The sequence below is a fragment of the Semicossyphus pulcher genome, unplaced genomic scaffold (assembly GCF_022749685.1).
Source record: "Semicossyphus pulcher isolate SPU_LCO1_2020_fin unplaced genomic scaffold, fSemPul1.0.p SCAF_23, whole genome shotgun sequence".
Taxonomy (NCBI): Eukaryota; Metazoa; Chordata; class Actinopteri; order Labriformes; family Labridae; genus Semicossyphus; species Semicossyphus pulcher.
The window spans coordinates 12,316,992-12,335,807 of NW_027211697.1; the positions used below are offsets into that span (position 1 = coordinate 12,316,992).

The window sequence follows — 18,816 nt, forward strand, 5'->3', positions numbered from 1 at the left end:
ATAAAATGGCTTAAAATGTAAAAAAAAAAAAAAAAAAAAAAATGTTGGGCTGATTTTTCTTTTAATATTCATGTCAGACATCACATCACAACATTGCACCTAAAACATTATTTTCATTTTAAAGTCCCCCTCCAATCAGAATACGTTTGTCGATTGGTGTTTCACTGTGGGCTCCACTGTCCAGAATGATGTGTGTGCAGAGCTTGTCACTAAACGGCTGTTTCTCCCATGTGCTCGCTATCTGATTTAAACAGGAAGGTGCAATAGCATCATGTTGTGTAATCACAGATGGTTTGGGAGCTCAAACACTGATGATGGACTCTACAGTGAGGAAACATGCTGAGACTCCCCCCTGCAGTTACAGTCTTTAAATCAGTATGTATATTTCTGAATGACAGAGAGGAGGTGATGCAATTTTAAGAACTTTTTATGAGGCAACTTTGAAAAAAATATATGTCACGAACACTTTTATGAAAGGCAGATAATATCCATCTCTTACTGTATAATGTTAACCATGAAATCCTCATGGTGTCAGCTGGCAGCTGCTAAAGCAAGTTTAGAAACATCTCTTAAAGCACCAAAATGTCCTGAACTCATCCCTCCCTTTATCCCAGCTTACATATCATGTATATGATGACATTGAATTAGTAAAGCAACCTGATATTTAAAAAAGAGAGGTACTTTTTGGGTGTTTAATGAACAAATTTATCAACCGCATGATCAAAGCAGGCAAGGAAGGAGTCCGTTCGAGTGTGTCACACAAATGCAGATTTTGTCCATATATTTCTTACATCTCTTCCCCTTTCTCTCTAACAATGTTTTTTTTTATGTCATCTATCTGCAAACTCATCAAGCATCTAATTGCTTTTTAAATTCTCTGTTCATCAGGGGATTAGGGGAATGGCGGGGATTGGTTGTTTGGCGTTAGTGCACCACAAAGACGGAACCTTCCTGTCAATTAGTCTCATTAATTCTCTCCCCCACCCCCACCCCCATCCTCGCAGCCTCACCCATGTGACAGCTGACTGTGAGTTTGGAAATATTCACAGCTTCTGGATTAAGTGGAGAGAGACACATTGTTTGGCTAATTAATCTTTGCACAAAGATAGAATTCACATGTTTGAAAAGCATTACTGACCCAATTGAAATTTATAATGTCACGTGGAGTTTTTTTCCTTCTATTTTCAACAGCAGCACATCTCCATTGGTTAGATTTGGTGAGGGTGGGGTCTCACTTTACAGCCATTGACGTAGCCCGCTTTGGCATTGGGTTTTAACAGAGGCGCAGTCTGTGCACGAGCAGAGAAAAGTGTTTGAGACAAAGATAAATGGGGGGAAACAGAAGTGTGAAGTGGTGAGGAGGTTTGAAGTGTTCTGATTTGGCGCACGATGTTACTGTCGTGCTGTCCTGCGCGCTTCAAACCTGTGTGGAGCCTCTGGAGTGGGCACAACTGGTGTCCTCTCATATTCACAGCAGCAACCAGTTGGTTTTGAGCATCAGGTGAGCGTTTCAGGCAGTATTCCTACTTCTCCCCCTTCCTTCTCTGGGCAACACTTCTTCTAGCAGAGGATAAGAGAAAGAGTTTACGCACCAAAACAGTATGACCAAAGAGGATACGCGCCCTGACGCGCTCCGGTGAGTGCATGTTGGAACGCTGAGAGTGTGGAATAGTATGAAGCGCCATGGGTTGGTGTGACCGCGGGATTCAAACGCTTCTGGCCACCGTGGGGGCTTTCGCTGCCTTCAGCCTGATGACCATCGCCATCGGCACGGACTACTGGCTCTATTCGCGGGCGTACATCTGCAACAGCACCAATGCCACAACAGACGATTCCCAACCGCAGCCCAAATCCAAGAAGGGCGATCTCACCCACTCCGGGCTGTGGAGGATCTGCTGTATTGAAGGTAAGCCTGCTCCAACTCAAAAAACCGTCAACACATGCTGGGCTTTGCGTGTTTATTTCACACTGACCGCACTATTCCCTGCTCTTTATTTTACACAACAGATAGTTTGAATTCTCTCTTTTTCCGAGAGAGAATCTTTGTGTTTCTCAGTGCGCACAGACACTCGAGCGCGCAAGGACGCACCCCCTTTACGCACGCCGAATGTCTCATCTGATCATGATCATCATGACCATACAGGTGGAACAACTTTCAGAGGGTAAATGTCAGGTTGAAAAAGAGTCAATACGCACATATACGGATTTTTTTTTAGCAGATTAACGAGAGACAAATGGCCAGAGTCCCGTTACGCGCTCAACTCAAGCTGTCCGCCAACTGTTACATCGCTTTATACAGCACAGGCCAGCACAGCAAACACGTCTGTGATATAGTCTGCAAAACAATACGATGCCAAGCCGGCACGTCTGAGCTCATTCACTTTAAATCGGTCGCTGCCAGGAAATGTGCGCGCGGTTAGTCTACTTTCATTCATGTCTTTATTGTATCCGATGCTGTTGCTTGGCAACATCACTGAAATCGCTATGGAAACATGCCCGGTGATTTAAAAATAGATGACTCTGAGTTCACGTCATGTCCGAGCAAAACATAAATCATTTATTGTAAAAGAAAATGAGGTAAACATCGCCCGTTTCTCGCCCTGTTCCAAAGTGATTTTAGTTATTTTTACGCATCTGATGTTTGAAAAGAAGCTGCGCTGGCGGTGACGTCTCACTTCAGAGGCAGACAGACGCTCATTCATGGAGCAATCTTCCTTCCGGCCACCCCTTGACTTCTCGTCTCAGCTATCAATGAATGAGTCGGTGTTGCTGGAAGGATTTGTTCATGTCACAGACGCCTGTCATGACGCAGAGATTTACAGAGACACATTTCCAAATACATATCCTCCTACAGGAAAAAAAAAAAGACGTAAAACTGCCATCTTACTTCACTTGATATATCCTCAAATTCATCACATACTGCATACAACTAAGCCCCACACATATTGAGCTGTGTCAAAAGACAGAATGTGCACACCAATTTGAATTTTGTTTCCATTTTTATAACCTGTAATTTGAAACTCTTCCTCAAAATATTATTTAAACTTCAGTTAACCAGAATAAAGAATGATTAAGCTCGAGGCGGGGACTTCAGCTGTAGACAAATGTGTACACTGGAGGAGGTGTCCACCCTAAACGCAGCACATTGTGTTCCTGTAGCTTGAACAGCGGAGCAGCTATGAGACGTGACAGCCTCTCTGTGATTTCTGGAGCTTCATTGTGGCTGGAAAAATAGAATTGTGATCTTTTGTGTGGAAACCCTTTTATTAAAGCTCCTGTGAGGACTTGTTAGCTGGTAATGAAACCAACTGAAATTAATACTGATGCCTCTGTATGACCTACAGAAGCAAACCAGACCATCGGCGACAAGATCGATTGTATTTTTAAAGTTATTTTTAATGCCTGTAACCTCTGCTGGGGGGTAGGTGTCAGACGAGGCGATTAACCGTGTGCTGCTAAATCAGCCTTTTGTCTATATTCTCCATGTTTAAATGTTAAAAGAAATGAGTTTTTTTGGAAAAAGAAAATCCAAAACACTTCTTATACACGTACAGGACAAGATCGGCAAAGCGATAAGAGGTACCCCTTTGTCCACAGGGGGCGCCAAAATCAACAAAAACCAAAAGTTCCTCACAGGAGCTTTAAGGGATTTAAATACGTTTCTTCTCCAAGCAGCTGAATATTTCACATTTTATCCCCAAACACTGAAAACAAACATTTTCTGCCTGGACATGAGATACTTTTATTGCCTTGTTTTTTCATATTTGCAGTCGATTCAGTTGATTCTCCAGTGTTTTAAGCTTGTTTTTTTTATCGCATTTTCTTGACTGAATGTCACCAGAGCCCACATACAAGCAGTGATTCAGCTATCAACAATGATTAAGCTGTTTGTGGCCTCACCCTGGTGTGAAGATGTAGCTTTAGACACGTGAAAAACATGTTATGACACTTGTAATTTACTGGGAGGCATGCGTGGCTGGGCACCTGTCACAGAGTCTACCTTATATCCTTTAAGACTCTGAGGAATTGATATAAATTACAATTCCCAGCCAACTATTATGCCGCGTCTGATTTCCCGTCTGTGCTTTGAAGTGAATAATAAAAGTGGAGGCTGGATTGATGTGGATGGCGTCGGGGACAAAGAGCGTCTCTGTGCAATGAGGGTCTAACTTAAAGCAAAAACAAAGGCCAGACTATGACGGCGTTCTCTGCTGTGCTAATAGTTTCACCTCTGTGCTTCAGCTCAAAACTTCAACATGCTGGACGGTGGCTCTGTTGTCATGGAGACTCATAAGTATAGAGGAGAAGACAAGGAAGGAAGATGCAACACACACCCCTTCTCCTCCACACACACACACACACACAGGCGTGTGGTCATAATGACGAACACGCCGGGTTATCGACGGGGACGGCTCTGTGTGTGAGAAACATCACCACGTTTGGCTGAACAGATTGCGGCGACAACATGTCTTTCTCTCAGCGACAAAAACATTTTTACAACACTCTTCAGCCTCCTCTCACAAACGCATAATGAATGTGTTTCTGTGTTTCCGGTCGCCTCAGTAGGCCGGCGTGACATTTAAGGAGCAGGAGGGAAATATATCTAGTGAGGCTTTTTCGCACTGAGGTCAGCGCTACCTTTACGGAGCCCTGCGCGTTTCACAACAGCTGTTTTGATTTCTCTCATGCATATGCGAGGCCGGGGTAGCAGTGAGTGCGCCTAATTTGCATCAGAATCGGCGACGCATCAGAGGCTGTTACTTACGTGTGACTCGAGTAGATAAAACCAACTCTGACAATGAGGAATAACCTAATGACTCATCCAATTAGCAGGTGCATTACAGTAAGCAGCGAGCCGTGGGGGTCGGCGTGAGAGGCGAGGCGGCTGTTTTCAGTGTGGGGGACAGTGTGTGAGTGTGTTTGTGAGGAGGGGGTCACTTTGTCATTCCCATCATGCTCCGCAAATCTGTAATTAAAACGCGACAACTGAGAAGCCATGCGGGGGCACCCATTAGCCAGCAGGCCTTCAACTCCGTCTTCTGTCCTCTGAGTGATGGACAACTTCTCTCTTTTCTTTATAATGTCACGGCCATACTTCTCTATTTCTGCTGATAATGAACCTCTGCCACCCCGTCAGACCCACAAACCTTCAGCCCTTATTTGGATGCATTTAATTTCTCCCCTCCCCTTTTTTTATTGCTAGCTATGATGATAGATATTTAAACATGGGGTACCTTAAAGGAACAGTTAGATGTTTTTAGAAATTATGCCTGAAGGTGGACTGCAGGGTGGTGTCGCCTCACAGCTAGAAGGTTCCCGGTTCAGACGTAGTGGGCCTTTCTGTGTGGAGTGTGCATGTTCTCCCCGTGCATGCGTGGGTTCCCGCCGGGTACTCCGGCTTCCATCCCACAGTCCAAAGACATGCTCGTTAGGTTAATTGGTGACTCTCAATTGCTCACAGGTGTGAGTGTGAGCGTGAGCATCTCTATGTGTCAGCCCTGTGATTGACAGTTGTAACCCCGCCTCTCGCCCAATGACAGCTGGGATAGGCTCCAGCCCCCCGCGACAAGCAGCCAGTTAGCCTAGCTTAGCTCAAAGACTGGGGAAATCGTCTCTGTTCAAAGGTAACAAAACCTGTCTGTCGCACATGACCACATGTTGCAATTGATGTTTTCCTCTCCTGTTTTTGTTGAGATACACAAACATGATATCGTTATATTTGGGTAGCACCAAGCTAGCTATTTTCAACCTTCCTAAGCTAACTGAGCCAAGCTATCTGGCTCCTGTGCTAGCTTAAAGGTGGCTGCACACTACCCAGACAAATGCCAACCAACTCCAACCAACACCAACTGTTGGGTCAGTGTGCACCGACAGTTTGTGTTGGTTGGAGCTGGTTGGATGGAGTTTGACATGTCCAGTTGGGTTTGGTGGAGTCGTGGAAAGTCAGACCAAGGTGTGCCGCAACATTCTGAGAGTGCGTTCCCTTGACAACTAGCCTGTAGTCGTGTGTGGAACATTAGTATGCACGTCATGAAAAAGTAGGCAACTAAACTCTGTCCTGTCAGCTGATGTCATGGCAGTGTGGAGCTGACAGTTGGTTTCTGGAACATTCTAAAGGCTGCAACCAGCAATTTTAGGGTTTATGACAAACTAGAGTGGAACGTAACCGAATGACCAAGAAATAAGAAACAATAAGAACTTCAATTTTATATATGCAGCAGTTTGAAAAATTTAAGAGACCACTCCAAACGTCCAGATCAGATCCAGATATGAACCCCGTTGAAAACCTCCTGAATTTGATCAAGATGGGTGATCACAAGCCATCGAACAAAGCCGAGCTGCTACGTCACCCAACAGCTCTGTGACAGACTGGTGGAGAGCATGCAGAGATGCATGAAAGCTGGGATTAAAAACCAGGTTATTCCACCAGATATTGAGCTCTACCTGAGTTAAAACATTGTGTCGTTTAAACATGAACATGAACGTGTTTTCTCTGCATTATTCAAGCTCTGAAAAACATATTTTTGTCTCTTAACCAGTCGTCATTTCCTGCAAATATTATAAGCGACACTTCTCCTCCTTGTTTCGAGACAGTCTCAGGTTTTAAATCACAAAGGTGAAACATATTTTGTCTTAAAGCGCGCTCACACTATAAAGCCTGCTGTGGAGTAACTATTATATATGTAGGAAGAGATGCCAGCCTTCACAACATGAGGCGATAGATCTCAGCTTTCCTCCGACATCGTGGAATCAGATGCACAGTCTAGCCGGAGCAGAAACTGCTGCCTGGTGACAATTTAATTAACCAACTGTCAGTCACATCAACACTGAATCACTGGGGCCGTTGCCAAATTGCTTTTCTTTCATCCTCACTTGGACTGAAAAAAAAAAAAACATCGGAGGGGTTTGTTTGATTACACAGATGCTTTTATATTCTGTCCAGGCGTTCCCTGCTTCCAAAGTAATAAATGTATGTGTCGCTGAGTCTGCGGGAGCCGTGCATGTCTGCGTTTGATATCAAGCCCCAGAAACGGTGCTGTATGTGTTTACAGCTTCATAAAACCTCATCATCCCACCTGCTGGAAACCTCAGAGCGCTCTCCCTCCGCAGTGTTCACACTCTTTTCGTCGCACATCTAAAAACAACAAAGATGGGAAGAATAAGAAGCAGAACAGGGCGCTGCTGCTCCTTTTTACTGTACATCTGATTTGTGCAACATTTACTCAAAGTGTTTCTCTGGAGGCCACGCAGCTCCACTGAAATGCAATATTTAAGTCACTTTTGATTGTTTCCTTCATCAATCTATTTGCAGAGCCACTGAGGTGTGAAAATGAGGAAGTGGGGGCTTGAGTCCCACAGAGCTCGTTGTAATGGTGTACAAACGCTCCTGGAGACACCAGAGTGAGCGAGTGTTGGGCCCAATGAGACGCTGCGATTGGTGTATTCCACCGAGTCCGCTCCTTTATTGGCTGAGCAGCGTTAATTCACAATAATGACAATGTGCATCACCCTGTTGCCTGTGGCACCACAGCTGTGACAGATGCTCCCGATGCAGCGTGTGAGCGCGTGTCTGTGTGCTTACATGTGTCCATTCGTGCTCGTGCTGTTAAGTGTTGACAGATGAACGTGTGAACGTGAAGGGGGTTTACCGGGGAAGTGCTGTCTCTAATTTGTTGGGTATCAAAGCACAATGCAGATATCAAACGCATCCTTCAGGGTTGTTTATGTAAATGAGCTTATTAAAGACTTACAGGGGTTGCCATGGAGAAGAGGAGGAGATGCTCAGCATGGGGCTTTGTAACTCCAGTCAGGCTCAGGGAATCCATTATATCTCATGTGATGTGGTGACTGCCTTATTCTCTTTTAATCATAACACAATCACCTTTAACGTCGCCCTGATTTGTGGTACTTTTCGACCACATAGTATTAAAATGTGATCTGTATTTTTACATGTTGTCTGGATAAGGAAGAACCGAACAGCAACATCCAGGGCGGAGAAATGAAGCCTATAGTAAAGTGCCAATAACTGCACTTCCTTGAGTGGCCACTCGAGGCTGGCTCCAAAAGTGAGTCAGTCCCCATTAGGCCCCATGTTTAAATGCCAAACTTTACGGCAGAAATAAACATGTTTACAGCCTGGTGACTCTCCTTTATTTATTTGAGGAGACCCGTGCATGAAAGGTGGTTGGTCTGCCAGATACAACTTCAACAAGAAGTGAAAATCCAAAGAAAAAGAAACAAACTCGACGCTCAGATGAAGCAAACAGTCTGAAAAGGAAAGCGACTGTCAGCCAGGAAAATCAAGAGTTACAACCGGAGCAACCGTTGACGTCACACATGTGACACTAGGCCTTTTTACACTGCCAGTTCAAGGCGGGATTATTACGCCTCTGTTACGTTCCGTCTTCTATGTTGAACGCACGGAGGCAGAATGGTGGGCGAAGTCGATCCACCTCTGAGCCGGCATCAGAGGTAGTAACTGAGGCGAAACGGCGTCTGTGCAAACAGGGCGGGAACAGCGCAGCGTTTGTTCACAATTCATACACGTTTTGCTTCCGCAACACCAGAACGCTATTTAAAAACACACTCTGGGGCGGCTTAATGTTGGCGTTGCGTGGTTCAATGTAGAATGACAAAGGCGGCATGAGGACGGAGCTTCATTACGGCGCTGAGGTGGAACCGCAGTGTAAAAACATCTACTGTCTGGATATCTGGGAAGTGTGCTCCTGCAATTACCGTTTAGAATGAAACTGAGATCTTAGGGATTACCACTTTAAAAAGGCAATGAGGGACATCATGGTGGCGTCCATGATTTATACAAGCCATGTGAAAAAACCTGTTAACGGTGTAAATGGTCGGTATCTGGAATGTGATCAGATCACCTGACCACATCCGGAGGTTTAAAAGAAATCTGTGCAACATGCTCGCACTCGTTTCTACTTCATCGTTTTGCTGTGGCCTCTGACTGCAAGCAGATCTCACTGAGGATAACAAGAACACGTTAAAAATACAATAAACGCAAGCGCATGTGAAGATTGGATAGTTTGTTATCTGGATCACGAGACCGGATTCAGATCGTTTACCCAGATGACCGGCTGGGTGCCTCTCCGCGTCTACTCGTCTGTCCTCAAACCTTTAAAGCACAATCTACTGTCAACCTTCCCTGGTTTCTCTCTCGCTCTCCTCCCCACATTAACGTCCCTCTTTAATGTGGCCTCCAATATTTTTTCATAACCATCATCATTCCTCTGCTCCCCGTGCTTTTGTTCTTTCATTTCCTCCTACATTGTTTAATCTCTTCTCCCCCCCTCCCTCCCACCCCATCACAGCTAGTCAGTATTCAGACTTTATTTCATTTCATGAAGGGTGCATCCCTCTCACACACACACACACACACAAAATAAATGTAGACGTTGAGCTGATAACTGTCACTCATAAATCACGAGCCCCCAGGCCTTCGCTTATAATCAGATTCCCAATCAGTTGCAATATTGTCTTATTTCTTTATCGCACACACACACACACACACGCACACACACACACACACACACACACACACACACACACACACACACACAGGGACAACACAGAGGCGTCAGACAGGCTGGAATCACTTGGGTTTGGACTGGAGGAGAGGATGAAAAATATTGTATACAAGTCAAAATTGAATAGTAGCGATCTGGGCTCACAGGAGAGGGTGTGTTTTTGTGCAGGAGCACTTTGACATTTCATTTTAAGAGGAAACACACACACACTTATAAAAATGCACGTTTAAAATCTCCTTCAAGCCCCGAAGCTGCACCATGATTAAGTGTTTACACAGCAATTAACAGCACAGCAGTGGTGTCAGTATTTTTGTTCCCCTCACTGTTTCTGATCGAACCACAGGAGCCACGTGTGTGTTTTTCTCTTCCACGCGGCACAAAGTCTCACATCGCCGCCTAAAATAGTCCACAGCCCTTTTTCTCCATCAGTGACTAGACACAGAAACTTGTGCTCCATTTCCACCGACTGATTTGACGCTAATTAATTTGATGTCCCTTGTTAAGCAGCAGACCTAGTTAATGGAAGCGCGCCCTTAAAAACTGTGGCACAGACACAGTGATGGTTATCGACCCCTCAGCACCTGAGACAATGAGATGACAGGTGTCTGTCAGTGAGCAACAAGCTTATGATTTATATGAACGTGGGTCCCTTTCATCTCTGCTGCCTGATGGGCCGTCAGATGAAAGGGAAGTTTTAAGGTAAAAGGTCGTCTTCCTTTGGGAGATAGTCAAAGCTCAACAGAGATTTAGCCCAAGACTGTTCACAAAACCCCTCCCCCTAAACTGTGATTAGCCAATCACAGCTTAGCAGCAAAAACTGGATGATATTTCGCCTTCACAGCTTTTCTTTCTGTGAGGTGCCATTCCACTTTACCAGTTAGCTTGCTCATCAGGTGTACATTAACTTGGGTAAAGGTGGCAAGCAGCTTGTTAGCGCCTTGGGCAGGGAGCTAGCTCGCCTCCAGGCAGGCAGGAGTCAGGTTTTGCGATGTAAAGTGCAAAAAGATTGAGGAGCAGAGACAGCACAGGGTGTTTTGTAGTCCTAGGGGAAGGCAGGACTTCCCTTACCCCCACAGTCTCATGTTGATAATGGTTCTTTAGGTTGGTCTCGCGAGGGCGCAATCCCCATAATTATGTACCAAGTGTACTGAGTGTATTTTAAAGAGTTTGACACAAGAATAAAAAGGATCTAAATAGTGTTTACTATTTGCTATCATGCATAGCTCACTCATTCATGAACTTAAAGGGACAGTTTGCCCATTTTCAACCTCAGTCCTATCATGCTATCATGGGGAGCTAAAGCCATTATGGTAGGAAAATTTGAGGCACATTGGAGGACGCTATCCACTTCTCCAATGGGCCCTGGAAGACCTCCGCCAGATGATGAGTTCTGCAAAACTACACTTCCTCAATCTAGGACGCTCTCACTGTGTCGTTCCTTTCAGAGGGAGGGCAGCAATGCATGCTGGGTGTTGTAGGAATGTTAGAATGGTCGAAACCACGAGCTGTTTGTACAACTTTCTCCACAGCTGTGGTGCCAATTTCGAATATATTTCCATGAAGGCATGGGAGCATGTTAATTATTTACAGTGTTACAAGTTGCATTTAAAAATAGTCTGTTTACATCTAGCACATCCAATGTGTGAACTCATTTAAGCTAAGCAGCTAAAGGTGGTTATGTCAGAATAAGAAAAGTGTAATCTTAAATTTACTTCCTGATAACACTTTAAGCAACTCGCTCTACAGTACAAGAGCAATGCTGCTCCTTCATTCATTCTGGTATATATACCACGTTACACGTTACATTCTTTTGTCAATACGCAGGAGAAAGACGTTAGCCTGAAGCTAAAACAACCCCTGGAGCTAAGATTAGCGTATTAAGCAAGCTAGCTACAGCTGTAAAAAGCTGTTATTTTAGGGAAATTAAGGACATCACCTCGAGAAGTGAAGCCTCCTTTTCCTCAGAGAAACCTCAGAGATTTGAAGTGATAAGTGGTCCACTGTAAATGTTGTAAACTGTGCGAGCAACGTATGCTAAACAGATGTAGCAACAGCTTTTAAGGCTAAAGCTAAACAAATGGTCCCTTTCTCTCCCTGCTCTGGGATACAGATGGATGCACACACACTAAACATGAACACATGTTGCACAGGGAAGCACAGACATGCAAATGAAACCAGTCCACCTTTCATTCTGTGGGTGCTGTTTGCAGAGTAACTAAAGCGTTGAGGGTTTTCAAAGTCCAAATGGTGAATGAATAGCCAAAGAGCTCCCACCATTACCACCACTGCACTGAGCACATCCATTAACCCCACCCCCAACCTCCTTTTCTGTAGACAAGGTGTGTTTATACTGCGGCTCAATTACAGCTACAGGCGTGTCTCAGCGTTAACCTCTCTGCCTCGCTCACACCCTCCACTCCATCCTCCCGCTCTAACTCGGCTCGCCGTTAAAAGCTTCCAGCACGCGCTCCTTTGTTGCTAAAATAGGCTTCTTGTTCCTCCCCGCACTCAACCATTCACCTGAGCTGCATTTGGACACGCGCCGCAGCCCACCAAATCCCTCGGGCAAAACAATCTTAATCCCACCACAGTATAGGGTACGCACTGATCCGCCAAACACAAACTACACCTCCTCACAAAACCAATATATGTGTGTGTGCAGTGAGCTGTGAACATTGGATCCAGGGAGCTTTGAACAAAACGGACAATCTCTTTCTAACCCCAGTGAACTTTTAAAAAGCTTAGGTCAAAGGTCAAAGTCTCATTTATGGTTGGAGGTTAAAAACGTCGGAGGGAGTTAAAATAACGCTGAACGGCCCAGCGAGAGACGCTGGAGTGAAATACAGTTTTCGCTGCAGGCAACAGCTCAGAGCGGGACAGAATCCCAAATACGGCGAGAATATACCAGTGGGTCGCCTAAAACATCTTCGGAGCTGCAGTTTGTAGCCCATTTTACACCGCCAGTTCAAGGCGGGATTATTACGCCTCTGTTACGTTCCGTCGTTTATGTAGAACGCACAGAGGCGGAATGGTGGGGCGAAATAGTAACAGAGGCGAAACGGCGTCTGTGTAAACTGCAGAGCCGGCAGGGCGGAACAGCACAGAGTGTGTATTTGAAGCACGCGCTGTTTGTTTACATCTCACGCACGTTTTACTTCCGCAACGCTGGAAGGCTATTAAAAAATGAACACTGGGGCAGCTATACACTGGCGTTGCGTGGTCCAATGTAGAATAACAAATGTGTCATGAGGACGGAGCTTCGTTACGGCGCTGAAGTGCAACCACTGTTTAAAAAAGGCTTATATTTCAAACTTGACGATTTAGAAAGAGACATGACATCGGAGGCGGGCGTCCTAGATTAAGGAAGTGTACATTAGCGAGCTCCCTGGCCTCCGCCCGATGACGCGTTTTATGTAGTTTTCCAGGGCCCATTGGAGAAGCGGATAGCGTCCTCCAAAGGCACAGAGTGTAATTGCATTTCTTCCTACCATAATGGCATTAGCTCCCCATGATAGCATGATAGGACTGAGGATGAAAATCGTCGCGAACTGGCCCTTTAATCATTTCTTGTCGTCATCATTCACTCACAGATATTTCCCAAGACTGATCGGATGCTTCAACTTGATGTATCATTTCAAATAGGTTGCTGGTGTGACTGATATACGGACCTGTTTTGTTTTTTTAGACCTGGTGGCACAATCTGCATAAAAATGTGAGATTTTTCCCGTTGGATTCTGTACGTAAAACACAGTCATCGGCAACTCTCAGTTTTTCTCGGCTGTTCTTTGTCTCCAGAGTGAACTACGCTCACAATCTCGTTCATGAGTTGCAAATCTATTCATCGAAAATGCACGTTCAATGAACAGGCTCTTTTAGCATGTTCAGGCACAACACTGTTCATACCTTATTTGTTCCCTCAAAACTGGGTCTCTTTTACGAGTTAATCCTTTAGAATATGTTGCTTTTGTGTGCTATATGTATGGATCCAATGTTTCCCATTAAAGTGTTAAATGGACTGCACTTACATAGCGCCATTCTGGTTTTCTGACCACTCAACGCGCTTTACACTGCAAGTCAGCATTCACCCTTTTATACACATATTCATACACTAATTTAGTGCCATACAAGGTCACTAATCAGCCCGGGAGCAATTCAGGGTTCAGTATGAAACCAACGGGAGGCCGAGAGACTCACGCCAAAAGTCAAACCCATCTAATTTTGGGACCGTTATTGAGACTTGTTCCCTTCTGGTTGTCTTTGTCCTGCAGGCATCAATCAAGGCAGCTGTTACAGAATCAACCATTTCCCCGACGACAACGACTACGACACAGACAGCTCCGAATACCTGCTGCGTAAGTGCTCCTCTCTCGTCCTCTTTGTCTGGCATTGATAAAAGTTTGGGTCTTTTATTTCTTAAGGCGTACAGGAAGTTCGCTGACCTTCAGCTCTTTATCACTGAATACAAAGAGCAGCCTCCAAACAGGAAATATTCTTACAAAGAGATGGATTAAATGCAGAATAACACGATGAGGGGATTTAAGAAATGTGGCTTATATCTCAGATAAGTCTTAACTTTATATCAGTTCTTTTATGATTGAAAGTCAGACTTATTTTTGCAAATTTATGAGCAATAAATCGTGTAAATTTAACAGCAAAATTAAAGGTAGTTTTGCTCAACACGACTGCAAAGTGCTGCATCTGTTTTGTCTGCAAACAGCTTTAATTTATTGAGTTGTGTTCACACAATGTTGAAGAGAGTTTTAATTGACTCACACTTAAATGAAACGTTCCTTTTCTTGCAAATTAATTAACTCCAACACCACAAACGATAGACCCACACTGTTTCAGCTGCACCGTAGAAGGAGCTCATTAAAATGTCCCTAGTAAAAATAAATTGTTTTTTTTCAAGGCCACATATCATTGTTTTTATTTCTTAATTACTCTGAGTGATGCCGGGGCAGGGTCAGCAGCCTATTTGCATGACATGATGCAGATTGTTCGAGAGTCTTTTTGCAGCTAAAAAACGTTTGCCTGTGTGCATCTCTTCCCTTCCGAAAATCCCAGGAAATGTTCTTTAAATGAAAGTGACCATAAGGCTTCAACATAGTTTTTGATTAGCTTCATACAAAATGGGGATATTCAATCAGCAAAGCACCTTCATTTAAGACACAGCCAATTCAGTATCCGCCTAATACGCGCAGAAGGACAAAGAAGACTTATTAGACTTTGGACAAAGTCCAAACTGAGTCCATTAAGCAGGAGGACAGCTGAATAAGCTCGTCCATTCTTCTACGCTTGAAAAATGGCAGTGATTCATTTCTGGGGAGGTGATAGTCAGTGAGAGCTCTTGTTACATCCCACAGCTGATTAGCAAAGCTTTGTCACAACAAGGCCCCAAAGTATGAAAGATAATGGAGTTCTCATAAAAAGGATGGGAGACGGGAAGGGGCTGGATCGACGAGGGCTCTGCAGAGTAAGGCAGCCGTGTGGTTTAAAGAATTGGTGCACCTGGTATTCACTTAAAAAATGTTCCACTTTAATCTATAAAATGGTTTATAATTTGATCTACTGACTTTTCTCACAGGCCTCTCTATCGTCCAGTCAAATATCTGATGAGGATTTGTGTTAAAACCATTTTAAATGACTTAAGTCGCCATGTTTTATGTGGATGTCCAATCAGTGTTGGTGGTAAATGAAGCTGATTAAAACAAAAAGGAGTTTTCCTGCTTATTGAGTCTTTCCTGCAGAGCCTACATGTACCAGGGTGCATTGCACAGGAGCAGCTGCAACCTCTACCTCTCTGCTGCCTTGCTTTGGCTGTACACTCTGGCTGACTAATACTGCCGAATATCCGGACAGACAAAAACACTAAAATGTTTTCTTGTCCTCTGCACTCCTGTTTCATTCTCGCTGTTTGTGGCTTCGTTGTTTTGTAGCTAGTTTGAAATGCAAGCGAAGGCAGACACGAGAAATCCAAGCTGAAACAGTCTATAGTTAGTCAAGGCCACTTACTACGTCAAAGGATGCCATTAGAACAACAGATTGTGACGGTGACACAGAGAACGTCAATAACAACTGTATGTATGTAAGCACATTTAAAACCTGACAAAAAGAGATCAGCAAACAATCCCTTTTATTATTTCCCCCATTAATGATCTCTTCACCATGTCGTCCTCCATCTCCTACGTCCCTGCAGGTATAGTCCGTGCCTCCAGTGTGTTCCCCATCCTCAGCACCATCCTGTTGATGCTTGGCGGGCTGTGTGTCGGGTTGGGCCGAGTCTACAGCAAGACAAACAACGTCCTCCTCAGCGCAGGGATCCTCTTCGTGGCTGCAGGTGAGCCTGCAGGATTACAGTTTCAGCTGTGCTCCCAGAGAGGAGCAATCATGTGGCTTTCTGAGGCAGCTTGATGTGGCACCTGTGGTCACGTATTAGACTTTATCAATGGTGCAATCATGAAGATGAACCTTATTCCCCACCGAAGAAGGTCAGGGACTCCATTCATCACACACCCAACCACGAGTGATAAGGACAAATATCATTAAAGGTCTCAGAAGTGATGGCAGTCCCGTAATCACTGGCTGATGAGCAACTTCACACAGTGGGAGTTCTTGGGTTTCATCATTGTGTCCGATGAAGTCAGGGACGATTGATGATTGTTGGCCCTTTCACTTAATCACTTCATCCCGTTTTCCTGTTTCTATTCCCTGCTTTGGTTGACTTTCTGTCTCTTGTTTTGCAGGTCTTAGCAACATAATCGGCATCATCGTCTACATATCTAGCAACGCAGGAGACCCCAGCGATAAACGTGATGATGACAGGAAGTACACTTACTCTTACGGATGGTCCTTCTACTTTGGCGCCCTCTCCTTCATTGTGGCCGAGACTGTGGCTGTCCTCGCCATCAACATCTACATCGAGAAAAATAAGGAAGTCCGCTGGAGGGCGCGGCGCGAGTTCATCCGTTCACTCTCTTCCTCTTCCCCATACTCGAGGATACCGAGCTTCCGCTACCGCCGGCGGACATCGCAAGCCAGCTCTCATTCTACTGAAGCGTCTCGGGAGAACTCGCCCGTGACCAATCTGAAAGGGGTGCCATCTTCCAGTGGGCCCCTGGACGAGCTGTCCATGTACGCCCTGGCGAGGGACAGCGTGACGGATAACACGTACAGCCCTGAACATGAGGCGAGTGCCGAGTTCCTCCAGGTCCATAACTGTTTCCCCAATGATTTAAAGGACGGGGTGAACCGCAGGACCACACCGGTGTGAGAGGCACGTGGCTGGACTCGAGGTTCACCCGGATGTGGATGAGCAGGACGTTTAAAAATCAACGGGCTAATATGTTGGATCCCAAGTGCTTGTGATAGCCTGCCATCTTAGAGACCCAGTTTTCAGAGAGACTTTCCCTCTTGAGAAGACAAACACAGAATAGAGTCAGCAGGACAGACGATGAGCCATCGACAGTCATTTATCTGCTTTTGGAGATCATCAAAGCAGAGTAGAGTTTCTTTGTCTGTGCCGTAGCCGATGCGAAATCAGTGTTATCTTTCAACTGTGGAAATGCTTAAATGAGCAGCGTATGGATCACAACCCTTGTTTGTGTCGTGGTCACTAAACATTGTGGGTAAAGTGAAAGTGAAGCGTGGACATGTGCCAATCAGCAGTATCCTAACTATAACTTATTGAACAAGGTGCTAAATGAAACGTTCTCTTCAGTGTTACATTTGTGTGTTACATTTCTTTACAGTGTGGATCTCAAGGGTTTGTATTGTGTCCTCATAACCAGTATAGTTCTGCCTTATACTCTAATTAGGGCTGCCCCCAGCTACAGCTTTCTGACTTGTAGTCGTTAGTTTAAGCCAATAGTGAACTAGTCGTTGCACATGTGACATCTGATCTAAATGTATATTTTGAAGGAACTGAAAAATGGTTTTAGTTTCAGGGCTGAAAAAGAACTTTGTTTACACACTGCATAGAAGGAGAAAAGGTGCCTCAAGTGAAGGAGTCCTGTTCACGAGTGAGGGTAAAATAGATTTTGAGATTGACAGATGGATCGGTGCAGCATCAGCAGTAATGCAGGCGTTGTACCAGACCGTTGTGGTGAAGAGGGAGCTGTGGCTGAAGGCAAAGCTTTCGATGTACCAGTCGATCACAATCCAACCCTCACCTGTGGTCACGAGCTTTGGGTAGTGACCGAAAGAATACAAGTGGCTGAAATTAGTTCCCTCCGCAAGGTGGCTGGTCTCAACCTCAGAGCTCGGTGTAGAGCCGCTACTCCTTTGCATGGAAAGGCGCCAGTTGAGGTGGGTCAGGCATCTGATTAGGATGCCTCCTGGGCGCCTCCCTTTGGAGGTTTTCTGGGCACGTCCAAGTGGGAGGAGACCCCAGGGCAGACCCAGAGCTTGCTTGTGGCATTATATATCCCATCTGACCTGGGAACGCCTTGGAATCCCCCAGGAGGAGCTGGAAAACGTAGCGAGGGATGCCTGGGTCACCTTGCTTAGCCTGCTGCCGCCGCTACCCGGCCCCAGATATGCGGAAGAAAATGGATGGATAGACAGAGAAAACCATAATAATGAGCCAATAGTTATTCTACAACTCATGCACAAAGCTACCGCTGGCTAACGACAAAGCTAACAGCAAAAGCAGTAACATTAAAGTCTTTGAATGTGTGGGGAACTAAAGCCCCTTTTACACTGCCAGTTCAAGGCGGGATTATTACGCCTCATACGCATGTAAAACGCACAGAGGCGAGATTGGGGGGCAAAGTCGTTTCGCCTTTGAGCCGGCATCGGTGGTAGTAGCGAGAAACGAGTAGAGAAACGGCGTCAGTGCAAACAGCTGAGCCGGCACAGCTCAGCTGGTGGTGAGACATCGTGGTAAGGGCCATCGAACAAATGCTTTATTCATTCACTGAAGCTAACACCATACACAGTCCTTTTCATGAGCGGTGTTCTTGTACCTGAGCTACTCTGGACACTTTCTTCTGACTCCTGTTACTTAACAACCCATGAAAAGCCTGCACATTGCGTCCTTGTACTTTTCTTACAGACACAAAGGAGAGAGTAATTTTATTCAAACAGATGCACAGACAACAGACATGGCCACAACTCCTGGATGGACTCACACCTGGACCCCACAGGATCCATGTCCGCTGCGTTCCGTGTGTGCCGCCGTTCTGGTCCATCAGATGGCGCGTGCTTTACCCCACAGGAGGTGTTTATGGACCGCAGCGCAGCAGAGCGCTGGCCCAAGCAGCTGGATTAGTGA

The 18,816-nt window shown here is 45.3% G+C and overlaps 1 protein-coding gene across 1 annotated transcript; it reads left to right on the forward strand.

Moving 5' to 3' along the window:
- The first annotated feature begins 1,683 nt into the window (after nt 1–1,683).
- Nucleotides 1,684–17,006, forward strand: LOC138602903 (voltage-dependent calcium channel gamma-4 subunit-like). Its single transcript, XM_069674523.1, has 4 exons — nt 1,684–1,906; nt 13,814–13,897; nt 15,742–15,882; nt 16,289–17,006. Exons 1-4 carry the CDS (start codon nt 1,684–1,686, stop codon nt 16,813–16,815), a joined length of 975 nt encoding a protein of 324 aa, XP_069530624.1. The 3' UTR covers nt 16,816–17,006.
- The last annotated feature ends 1,810 nt before the right edge of the window (nt 17,007–18,816 follow it).